The 12,437-nt window shown below is 44.7% G+C and overlaps 1 protein-coding gene across 1 annotated transcript; it reads left to right on the forward strand.

Annotated features, from left to right (window-relative positions):
* The first annotated feature begins 139 nt into the window (after positions 1–139).
* On the forward strand, positions 140–11,700 carry KCNV2 (potassium voltage-gated channel modifier subfamily V member 2). The gene is made up of 2 exons (XM_055309643.1): positions 140–1,516; positions 11,419–11,700. Exons 1-2 carry the CDS (start codon positions 140–142, stop codon positions 11,698–11,700), a joined length of 1,659 nt encoding a protein of 552 aa, XP_055165618.1.
* Positions 11,701–12,437: the final 737 nt, after the last annotated feature.

A 12,437-nucleotide genomic window follows, 5' to 3' on the forward strand; every position in this document is an offset into this window, starting at 1 on the left:
TGCCCAGGCTCCTCGGAGTGCTGGACTGGGACCGCCGGGCACGGGTGCAGGCTGCTCTAAGTCACTGCGGCCGTCAGCAGCCCGGAGAGCCAGACCACGACCGCCGGGAAGGAGAAGCCGGGGTGCACCTGCCGCGGCCATGCTGAAGCAGAGCGAGAGGCGGCGGTCCTGGGGCTGCAGGCCCTGGGGTATCACGGAGGGCGAGGAGGCGTCCCAGGCCGCGGGCAGCCAGCACCGCAGGAGCGTCTGCTCCGTGGGGGCCCGCTCCGGCTCCCAGGCCAGCATCCCGCCGTGGACCGAGGGCAGCTATAACTACTACATCGAGGAGGACGAGGACGGGGAGGAGGAGGATGATCTGAAGGACGACCCCGGCGAGGAGCAGCAGCCCGAGGCCGCCCGCACCGACCCTCCCGCCGCGGCGTCCGCGCTGAACGTGAACGTGGGCGGCCAGAGCTACCGCCTGGACTGCGGCGAGCTGGCCTGTCACCCCAAGACGCGCCTAGGCCGCCTGGCCGCGTCCACCAGCCGCAGCCGCCAGCTGGGCCTGTGCGACGACTACGAGGAGCGGACGGACGAGTACTTCTTCGACCGCGACCCCGCCGTCTTCCAGCTGGTCTACAACTTCTACGCGTCCGGGGTGCTGCTGGTGCGCGACGAGCTGTGCCCGCGCAGCTTCCTGGAGGAGCTGGGCTACTGGGGCGTGCGGCTCAAGTACACGCCGCGCTGCTGCCGCATCTGCTTCGAGGAGCGGCGCGACGAGCTCAGCGACCAGCTCAAGATCCAGCGCGAGCTGCGCGCCCAGGCGCAGGCCGAGGAGGCCGAGGAGCTCTTCCGCGACATGCGCTTCTACGGGCCGCAGCGCCGCCGCCTCTGGAACCTCCTGGAGAAGCCCTTCTCGTCCGTGGCCGCCAAGGCCATCGGCGTGGCCTCCAGCCTCTTCGTGCTCATCTCCGTCGTGGCGCTGGCGCTCAACACGGTGGAGGAGATGCAGCACCGCGCGGAGCAGGGCGCGGGCGGCGGCGACCCGCGGCCCATCCTGGAGCACGTGGAGGTGCTGTGCATCGCCTTCTTCACGCTCGAGTTCCTGCTGCGCCTCGCCTCCACCCCCGACCTGCGGCGCTTCGCGCGCAGCGCCCTCAACGTGGTCGACCTGGTGGCCATCCTGCCGCTCTACCTGCAGCTGCTGCTCGAGTGCTTCACGGGTGAGGACCAGCGGCCCGGCAAGGGCTCGCAGCGGGAGCACGACCTGGAGACGGTGGGCCGCGTGGGCAAGGTGGGCCAGGTGCTGCGCATCATGCGCCTCATGCGCGTCCTGCGCATCCTCAAGCTAGCGCGCCACTCCACCGGCCTGCGCGCCTTCGGCTTCACGCTGCGCCAGTGCTACCAGCAGGTGGGCTGCCTGATGCTCTTCATCACCATGGGCATCTTCACCTTCTCGGCGGCCGTCTACTCCGTGGAGCACGACGTGCCCAACACCAACTTCACCAGCATCCCCCACGCCTGGTGGTGGGCCGCGGTGAGTACCAAGGCCCCGGCTTCCCCGCCCTCCTCCCCAGCCCCCGCCGAAGCCGGTCCTCCCTTTCCCTTTCCTGGGTCAGCAGCCAGCCTGCCTTGCTTGGGGGCCGCTGCTCTCTCCAGGCCTCTGCTGCCTCGGGTGAATAACAACATCAGTGGGGGTTATAAAGTTGGAAAGACACAGTCCAGTAAGTAGCTGAATTCAACTTGGTTCTAGGAATCTCAATCTAGATGTAGTCTTAAATCCCTGGACAGCCTGATTTTAAGAAGGATTTCTTGTTCACCTATGTGGGAAAAATTCATCATCCTCATTCTTACTCACCACCTATCCAACACTTGATGTCCTAAGTGGTTTGTAAAGATTCTCTTATTTCAGTATCACAACCCTGTGAATGGCTAGGATCACTTTTTTTTTTTTTGAAGGGAACAAATTGGAAATGGCTCCAAATTTGAAGAAAACTATTAACTTTATGCAGGGAAAAAGTGAGACTCAGCTGACCAGTGTCCACCGTAACTAAAATCGCACTTGTTCTAGCCAAACCGGAGTGTGGAAAGAAGCATCTACAACCAAAACTTGCTCCAGTGTCACTGAAGTTCCTTCAGGATCTGGTATTCTCGCCCCATTCTATAGCTGGAGGAAGTGAGTAACAGAGGGTGTAGACACACAGCTAAAGGTAGCCAAACCCAAACCCATCCAATGACAAAATCCATGCCCTTTCTACAGTCAGCACTGCCTCCTTCATGCTTCATTTCTGGGGTGTGCATTGCCTAATTTGCACAGTCTTTTAGTTATTTTTGTTGTTTTCTTCAGTACTTGCCTTGTATAATAATTTATGCCACTTACTCAAATATCTGTAATGTCTGGTATGCTAGGCTAAATAAATCCCTGGAAAATCCCTGAACCAATTACTGTACATGCTGATTGATAAATTGACATTTGTACATAGAGGGAAGAAGTGGGTTGTGATTTCCCTATTTTTAGAAGTAGAAGCCTTGTAATGCCTTAAAGAACATTAAGCAAATATAACCAGTTTTTCCCCATGTAAGGAACAAGGTACGTTCAATATTATCATTGGGTATGTTAGAACCTACTAACTGGTGTGAACTTCTGAGGTGAACTGACCCAGGGCTACACAGAACCAACCCAGAACTACAATGCAGTTCAGCAAGATGGAAGATTTGGGACTAAAATCTAAATCTAAATCTGCTAAAAATTAACTTGACACTAAGTAATTATGAAACCTCACTTCCTTACTTCCTGTCCTTAGTTTTCTTGTCTCTAAGAAGGGGTGGCTACAGAACTCTATAATTCAATTAGTCTTCCGTCACTGAAAAGCAGAGCACTCATATGTCAAATAGGATTTGTGAGCTTTCTTCAGTGATAGGATGACATTAGGCTCTTCCCAATGAGCTAGCCAAATGTTGCAATTCTGATCATATTCCAGGTGACAAAAGGTCATCTCCATAGTAGATAAACCACATGTACAGATGGAGCTGATAGAGGATGATTTGTCCCCAGAACATGACATTTATTTTGTAGGTAAAGGAGAAAGGGGGGGGGGGGAGAGCAAATCCACATGCTGATGATATACTACCAGGTTTGAGAGTCAAGTTTCCATTCATCCAAGTATCTTATTTTCAACCCACAAAACTTTTTAAAATTTTGTATATTACTACAAAATTTGGTAAGAATTCTGTTGCTAATTTTTCATTTTAAAACATTTCCTGATGTGAATGCCTATTGATCCCATTTAATTTCTTGATCTGTTTAATGTACAATGACACTTAAAACTTTCAAGTTACCCCCCTTTATATGCCAAAATTGTTTTAGTTAAAAATCAGTGTTTTCCTTAAGTTTTACAATAAAAGTTGAATCGCCATTCCATTTTTGTTGATAACAAATTTTAGCGATTATTGCTTTTGCTGATGCAAGTTTTATTTTGTGGCCATTGTCTCTATCAAGCACTATTTTCACAGGCCAAAATTTGCACATTTCAACCTTACCATTGGCCAACCTTAACCTTTATCAAAAGCCTCTGTCCATTTATTCTCTGAGAATTTTATAGACTAGTAAAAATCATTATGAATTAGATATGTCTGACCTTCTCTATGAAAACTATAGGAGTTGCCCCTTGAACATTCAAATGCTGCTCTATGTCCCAGGACAATATAGATTAAGCAGATTCTTCTCCATACTTCTGATGGCATTCCATATTGTGGAATTTATCCATATTTTCAGTAGAGCAAAGAGAAAAGAATACCATCAAAATGATGCAGACAGAATGTTTTGTTTCCTTATGTAGATACCAAGTAAAAGATGCAAAACAAAGATGAATTCTTCAGAATCACAAAATTCATCTTACTCATTCCCTGATCTAGAATTTTTTGATCACCTCCAGTGTGCCAAGTAGTATTCTAAACACTAGGGATACTGAGTGATAGAAAAACAATAAAAAAATGAATTTCTTTCCCTCATGGATTTCCATTCTAATGGAGAAAGAGAATATATTATTTCAGATACTCATGTGTGTCTCCTATGAGATAATAGGATAGAAAGAACTGGGTGCAGAATCTACCTTTGATAGGATTGCCTGAAATTTGAAGAAATGAGAAGAAACCCATCTATATAGACATGACTGAACAGAAATGACAATAAGGGGGAATCAGAATGAACTCTGATGCAGTTGTCTCCAAGTCTTCTATTGATCACGTATCTTGTAATTTAAAACTTCTTGAGCACATACCCATGGTAAATGTATTCAGCTATTCATAAATTACATTATTTATTGTTATAATAATTATGCATCACAAACTACCCCAAAATTTTTTTTTAATTTTTATTTATCTATGATAGTCACACACACACAGAGAGAGAGAGGCAGAGACACAGGCAGAGGGAGAAGCAGGCTCCATGCACCAGGAGCCCGACGTGGGACTCGATCCCAGGTCTCCAGGATCGCACCCTGGGCCAAAGGCAGGCACTAAACTGCTGCGCCACCCAGGGATCCCCTACCCCAAAATTTAATCACTTATAATGTCAAGCATTGATTTAGCTTATGAGTTTGCAAGTCAGCAATTTAAGCTGGTTTCAACTAGAAGATTCTTTTCATTTGGGCTGGTGCCAGTCACTCATTTGTCTGATGATCAGCTGGCTGACATCTGGGATGAAAGAGGAGACTAGACCACATATCCTTCATCCTCCAGCAGGCATGTGCCCATGGCAATGGACAAGAGAGGGAGTGCAAGCTCAACCATGTGAACACTATAATTTTTTGTTCATGTCATTTGTTCAGCCCATTGGTGAAGGAAAGTCATAAGGCCAAATTTAGAGTTTAAGAGAAGACCAGATTATCCCATCCAGTGTAGAAAAGCACTGAAAAGTTTTATGGCAATGAGCTTAGATACAGAAAGATATAAAGTATTAGGTCCACTGAATGGACATTTTTCCAAAGGAGATGTACAGATGGCCAACATACACATGAAAAAATGCTTAACATCACCCATCAGCAGTAAAATGCAAATCAAAACTGCAATGAGATATCACCTCATACCCATCAGAATGGCTAAAATAAAAAAGACAAGAAACAGCAAGAGTTGGCGAGAATGTGGGGAAAAAAGGAACCCTCGTGCACTATTGGTGGGAATGTAAATTGGTGCAGCCACTGTGTAAAACGATATAGAGGTTCCTAAAAAAAAATAAGAAATACTGTACAATCTAGGAAATCCACTACTGAGTATTAACCCAAAGAACATGAAAAGAGTAATTTGAAAAGATTCATGCACCCCTATGTTCATCACAGTATTATTTACAATACCCAAATTATGGAAGCAACCCATGTGTACATTGATAGATGAATAAAGATGTGGTATGTGTGCATATACACATGCACACAGCGCAGGGGATATATATACTCAGCCATAAAAAAAAGAATGGGATTTTGTCATTCGCAACAACATGGATGGATCTATAGGACATTATGCTAAGTGATATAAACTAGAGGAAGACTAATGTCACATGATTTTACTTCTCTGTGGAATCTTAAAAAATAAAATGAATGAACCAACCAAAAAAAAAAGGCAGAAATATACCCATAAATACAGAGAATAAATTAGAGGTTGCTAGATAGCAGGGTGGTGGTGGGGAATGGGTAAAGTGGGTGAAGAGGAGTGTGAGCTACGGGCTTCCAGTCATGGAATTTTAAATGACAGGGATGAAAGGTAGAGCATAGGGAATATAAGCAATGATATTGTAATCAGGTTGTATGGTAACAGATGGTAGCATAATGTGTAGGCTTGTTCAATCACTATGTTGTTCACCTGAAATTCATGTAACACTGTGTGTTGACTGTATTTCTATTAAAAAAATTAGATCCATAATACAGTCATTCTACTGTAGTAAGACAGTGCTGCTCAACTCTCAGTACACATCAGAAAATACATATTCACAAACTGAGAGTTTAAAAATGAGGTAAAGAAAGGATTGGTAGTATCTTTCAGACTACTGTGCTGTATGCCTTATATATTCAACCTCATTAGAGACACATTCTCTAAACCATCCTTCCATGTGCTATTAGTACTTTCAGACAACCCTAAAATATGACTCGTTTTTCATAATCTTGCCTCTCTCTATGCCAAGGATCCTGCAACCTTCCTCTGTAAATCAACCCAAGGTTTTAAGAGGAATACAGTAATTTTCATTGTTGTGAATACTTCTCCAGCTGCAAAACAAATCCCTCATGGACACATTCATGTCTGCAAATGCTCACGCATTAGGATGTAAGATGGCCCTGTCCTATTCGTCTGTCAAATGGAGATTATTTGTGAGCATTAATGTAATAGGAAACATATGTAAAATGCTAGCCTGTAGTACATCCACCATAAATAGAAGCTACCATATCTGTCTAGTTGATAGTCTTTATCATGTGGAAGCCATAACCTTTGCTTCCAGATTCATTTGGGGGAAAATAAAACAGAAGTGATTCCTTCTCTACTGGAAAAAGAGAGACTCTAAGACATATGAGGGGGTCAGCTGTTCTCCCCTGGAAGAGCTTCTACGTGTCCAGATAAATAGGCACACACCTGGACCCGCTCCAGCCATGTTGGGGCTCTCCTGGCTGCCTGGCTGCAGGAGATGCATGGCACAGCTAGGCAGGAAGAGTCAGCTCTGTAATGAAGCTGTCATCATTGGCCTCCAGCGCAGCTATGTTTTTAAGCAGAAAAGGGCAACCGGACCGTTCAACAGGCCATTTCCTTCTGAGCTTCAAGAGTAAGTTAAAACTATAGAAACCAAACAGGAAACTATGTCATGAACTCATTCCTTCAAAAACTAACAAAAACTCTTCAAAAAGAAAATTTATCTCTGGCTGAGGGAACAGATAATTGTGCCACAGAGACCTTGCTCCTATCTTTGTTTTCCCAAAGTATGCTATCATTTCCTTGCAAATAGATGGCCCTTACAAGATCGCTGAGATTTTATTTGATTTTAATGGATTGATTGCTTACTTTAAGATGACCCATTTGAAGGTGAATCAGCCAACTTGCAGTCAGGAAAATGGTGGGGGGAGTAGATATTTTAAACAGATGGAATTTGATACAGGGTTATAGATACATGGGTGTTAGAAGGCTAGAAGAGAAGCAAGGGGAAACATGGAACAGCTTCCAGGCTTAGAACTGAGGGACCACATAGAAGGTAGAGTTACTCCAACCCACAAGTGCAGAGAAAGAGCCACTGAGCAGCTGTCACGGGGACTCCTAGGATAACACCATGAGGTTAGGGTCCCATGTACCCAAAGATGCCTGAGCCACAGGTATCTGCTATACTGGAGGATGGGGACAGACACCAGACGCAGGAGTAGAGACCCTTATTTCCTCACTCACTTCTAGTGTCCCCACACTATCTCATTTGTAGAACCAGAAGCCAGTGAGCAAGGGCGTCTGGGAAATGTAGTGTGCAGATTCCCAGCTGCAGAACTACAGGAAAGAGTCCAGAAGAGTGTCACGCTTGGGACTGAGAGACAATGGGTAAATGTTTGGCACAGATAGCAGTAAAAGAAGGAGGCATCTTCTTAGCTCTTTCAGAAATAGCACAGGACCCATAAATGGAGCAAAGGCTCTTAGGTACTTCTATGACTTTTGCTCCTGTGGACTTAAGACTCTGGGGTAGTACCCCTTGAGGTCCTCAAACAATGATCCTCCTGTAAGCCAGGAGGACTTGTGGGAATTGGAGTTGTCGAGGATAATAGGCAAAAGTACCAAGTGAACCGTGGATGTGGAGGACACCACCATTATTGTGTACCTTTCCATGGCTGGATAAATAGATCCTATATCTGCCTTAGTTTTTGCACACCCCCTTATTGTACAATTTACATACACATCAGGACTTTAACATACAGATGAGGCTGGTGGATTCTCCTTAAAGCCCTCATCTCACCCATGACCTCATTCTAACAAAGCTTCCACCCCTCAAAACATTCTCTGAATTCCACTGGGGAATTATCTTTGGAGACTGTGATATGCCCCATTTACTTTTTTGAAATGGTGCCAAATCCTCACCTTTTTTAATGCAGATTTGAGATTTTAAAATATCATCAAGACCCTTGAGTTTAAGATTGACATCTAGAGTTATCCACCTTGAGGATTAAGACTACTTGCTTCAAGTCATGCCACTGACTCCTCTGTGCAGATTAGAATCCAAAGAGGAATTCCTAAAATATTTGTAGCAATAACAGCATGAATAGGCTACGTATAGCCTTTGAAGCTAAATCCTTTAAAAGACAACATGCATTGAGATATGTAATAATTTTAGCCAGAAATTACTGGTCTTTACCACCTCGAATTGTTTGCGAACACTAGAAGGGGTGTTTGTTATTTTGAAAAATCGGTTGTGTTCCCTGGGATCCTATTTCCTACATGTGTGGATTACCAGGTGCCAAGATTTAATCTAGGCTTCATTCATTATGAAGGAAACAAACATTCCTTGTTAAAGGAGAAATACCAGTATAGTCATTCTGAGGTTTCAGAGAAAAACTGGATGCTTGTCCTCCCTATAATGTTGAGGCAGCCAGGATTTGCTGATTGATGGGTGAGCTTCTGGGGGAAAGGTCACATTCTGGCTTTTGGGACCCAAAGGCTAGGGAAAATATGTAAGCCTTCCACGGAATGGTACGTTTCCAGTTTATTGAGTGGCTGAGCCAGCCAATGTTTTCAGGATATTAAGATGGATTGCAGAAACACTGGTCACATTTCTAGACCCAACTCCTCCTAATGGAAGAACTCACTCTGTGAGGTCACATGTGTCAGTCTAGGGCCTTCCATTTTTCATGTTCATGAAGGGAGAAATGGGTTTGGTCAGTGGAACATGGAGAAGAGTCCCCGAACACTGAGAAATTCTGCATTTCTCTTGGAAGCAAGGAGCAAGCACCATGTCACTAGTTGAATCAAACTGTCCACAGGATAGACAGTGCAAAGATTAGCTCTGCATTTTGAACAGATTCTTCAGGACCAGTCAGACAGAGCCTCCTAGCAGAAGACATCTTTTCTCTAAAAATAGAGATCCAAGATACACAAAAATATTTAGGTCATATTATGTGCATCAAATATTTAATCTCCCTTAAGCCAATGCTCTTTGCTTTTGACTCTTCACTCAAAGTTCAGCCAAAAAAAAAAAAAAAATGAAGTCGAGGTTGAAAGTGAAGGAAAGCCAGTGTGGGGATTGATGAGAAGTTTAAAATAGGCACTTTGGCTCAATTATCTTCCTCTGCATTCTCCTAGCCTCCTGCCTTCCATCTTGCAGGCTAGGTAAACTCAGAGCCCCTGCTTTGGCCTTGCATGGATGCTTCCTGTTCTGAACTACCCCTTCCTGTCACTTGGCCCTATACCCAGAAGCCTGTAGGCTTCCTCCAGGGCCAGTAGACAGAGGAACTCAAAGTTCATACAGAGGTATGAGTGCTGTGCTTAATAACATATGAAAGCCATGGTTTAGTTCACGTACCCAGACAGAGACCTGACTTGGGTCTTTTATTTCAGATATGGCCAGTGACAAGACACACACACACACATACGTTGAGAGTAACCCACGATCTCACTGTACCACTGCCTCTCCTCACCCTTTGCAAAAAAGTAGGAAACGAAGATTCTCTCCTGGAGCCAGAGTGTCCCCCACCTCATCTCCCTGCTGCTCAGCAGGATCCAAGCAGGAATCCATTTCTATAGCCCACAGGTCTAAAAACCATGAGAACTAAACATTATCACTCACATAGTCAGCACCAGGCTTTCCTTCAGTCCGTTAACACCCCTATGGGGTAGGTACCTACTATTCTCGCCATATTTCACAAGTAGAAACAGAGCCAGAGAGAATATAAGTGACTTGCCTAAGTCACACAGCTGGGAGATGGATTCAGAGCCAGGTAGCCTAAGGCCATCTCTGTTTCCTCAAGCTAGTCTATATCATCCTGCCTCTCTTAGGTGCTTGCTTGTATTCTCCCACCATGGGAAGGGGCAGCCCACCCTCAGTAGGTCTCTCACTGAAATGGAGCAGTGAGAGGTAGTACATCCCCCATCCCAAAGAAGAGGTCAAGCTTTCACTTTTTCATGGTCTGGCTGGAGCTATGGTTCTTATCAGCAACACCAGACTGGCCCACCTGGCCCACTTCTCCATTCTATTCTAACTAATCAGTTACATTTACCCTAAGTTAAACTAACCCTTATATCAAAACAAAAAAATGTTTATATTTCTAAGTTAAACACTTAGTATGGATCAACAGGCTAACTGTGCATTTTACTACCATCTTCCAGGAAATCATGGCAACACCACAAATCTATGAAGCAAATGGTGCCCCCTGGAGTTGTGCAATGCACAGTGTTCAACTAAGCAACAGCCCTGCCTACAAGCCTTCTAGTAATTTAGTCAATAGTCTGGGGACCAATAGGAGGCTCAGTACATGAGGCTTAAAAAATAGGCCCAAGAGATTTTCCCAGGTTTTCTCTGGCTACACTGACTGAAACTAGTCCCAGAGGTATCTGCACTTTAAAACAGAAGCTTGTTAACCTAAATAAATCTCTAATTAGTAGAATTTAAAGTGGTGTGCAAGAGTGATGGCAGAAATTTCATGCGGAGTGAACACATTTTTGGACTGTGATGTCTTACAGAAAAGTCCCTTTGCAAAATAATGAGTGTGTGTTTCTCTAGACATTTGCAATTAAAGCACCTTCATAGACAATATCTCATTTGAATGACATAATAACTCTGAGAAGCATTATAATTTTCTCCATTTTAAAGATGAGAGAAGTACAACAGAGGAGGTTAATACTTTTGTGTGCCTGATACTGTGTTAAGTGCTTTGTGTTCATTTTCTTATTTAGTCTTCAAGAGAAGACTATGGAGTTGGGTATTTTAGATGAAGGAACCAAGGCTTAGAGACGGAATATTTTCAGTGGGGAAGGGTCAGAGTTAGGACATGGACCCATGTATGACTAGTTCTAAGCCCGGGCTCTTCCCAGTACATCTATCTTGTGGGCAAACCCTGAGGCCCTGGTCCTAAAGCTGGCCTCTCTGAGGGGAGGCAGAGACCCACATTTATTGAACCCATGCTACCCCAGGAGCTTTACATATGGTATCTTATATGCTCTCCACAACCCTTTAAAACAGCTATGATCTCTGTATTGTGTATGAGAAAACTCATAATAGAATTTAAACCAAGACTTGCAGCCCCACAGCTTGTGTTCTTTTCATGATGCAGATCCTGCAGGCAAACCTTCTGGTACCTCCTAAAGCTGGCTCTGTGGGACCCATTACATGATCTGTCTGTACCTTCAGGGAGACTAAACATTTTCCTGCTCAATTCTCTCCTGTTTTCTCCTCCATCACAGTGCTAATGGTTCCTTCCCACTTTCCTTCCCATACAGGTGAGCATCTCTACTGTGGGCTATGGAGACATGTACCCAGAGACCATCCTGGGCAGGCTTTTTGCCTTTCTCTGCATTGCTTTTGGAATTATCCTCAACGGGATGCCAATTTCCATCCTCTACAACAAATTCTCAGACTACTACAGCAAGCTCAAAGCTTATGAATATACTGCTATGAGAAGGGAAAGGGGAAAGGTAGAGTTCCTGCAAAGAGCCAAAAAGAAGATGGCAGAGTGTTTGGCTAGAAGCCACCTACAGCCCACACCAAGGCAAGAGAGTTGATGTTTCAAAGGAGAGATGGCTGGTAGACCCTGTGAACCTCAAAGTTTCAATCCTTTGTATCATCAGTGCAAAGACATGTGAGAGTCATACACAAAGGGCATCCAGTTCAGAGCTCTACTTCTGGAAATGTCCATCTTGGCCCCAACTGGGACTGCCTCATTTGTTCTTTAACTGTGTTGTAGGAGTCTGACATCCTACAACCTGCGTCACTTCCCCAGTGACACTGGTACCGAAAACTCCTTGACAGGAGCAACATCTTCAATTTCTCTTACAGCTTCTCATGGCTTCTCAATAAATATGTTTGGACTCAAGTTTCCTCAAAGAAAAAAAAATCCTTAATTTTCTAGATAGAAACAGAATGTGCAGCATGAACTATATGAGCTTTAGAGTTAGACCAACCTCAGGCAGAAGCCCAGACCTACTGGATGCATGGTTTAGGGAAGGTCCTCTACTTAACCTGAGCCTCAGTTTCTTCAAATGTGAAATGTAGGTTATAAGACCTACTTTGTAATATCAGCATGAGGACTGGAGATAATACAATAAATGGTAGCTGTTAAAATTATGGAAGTGGTTGTCGTTGTCTGATACACTTTCTAGGTGGGTGGTTCTCAGCCCAGGGACATTGGTCACCTCCAGCTCCCCTTGCCCTGGGGATATTTGACAATGTCTAAGCATGTTTCTAACGGTCACCACGGTGAGGGAGGATCAGAGTGGCTACTGGCATTTCATAGGTAGAG

The sequence above is a fragment of the Nyctereutes procyonoides genome, unplaced genomic scaffold (assembly GCF_905146905.1).
Source record: "Nyctereutes procyonoides isolate TBG_1078 unplaced genomic scaffold, NYPRO_anot_genome, whole genome shotgun sequence".
Taxonomy (NCBI): Eukaryota; Metazoa; Chordata; class Mammalia; order Carnivora; family Canidae; genus Nyctereutes; species Nyctereutes procyonoides.

What these genes read in the sequence shown, in the direction of transcription:
- KCNV2 (XM_055309643.1), top strand. Translation starts at nt 140, where the DNA reads ATGCTGAAGCAGAGCGAGAGGCGGCGGTCCTGGGGCTGCAGGCCCTGG. An exon ending in ACGCCTGGTGGTGGGCCGCG is followed by an intron (nt 1,517 to 11,418) that starts GTGAGTACCAAG and finishes CTTCCCATACAG; the next exon opens with GTGAGCATCTCTACTGTGGG.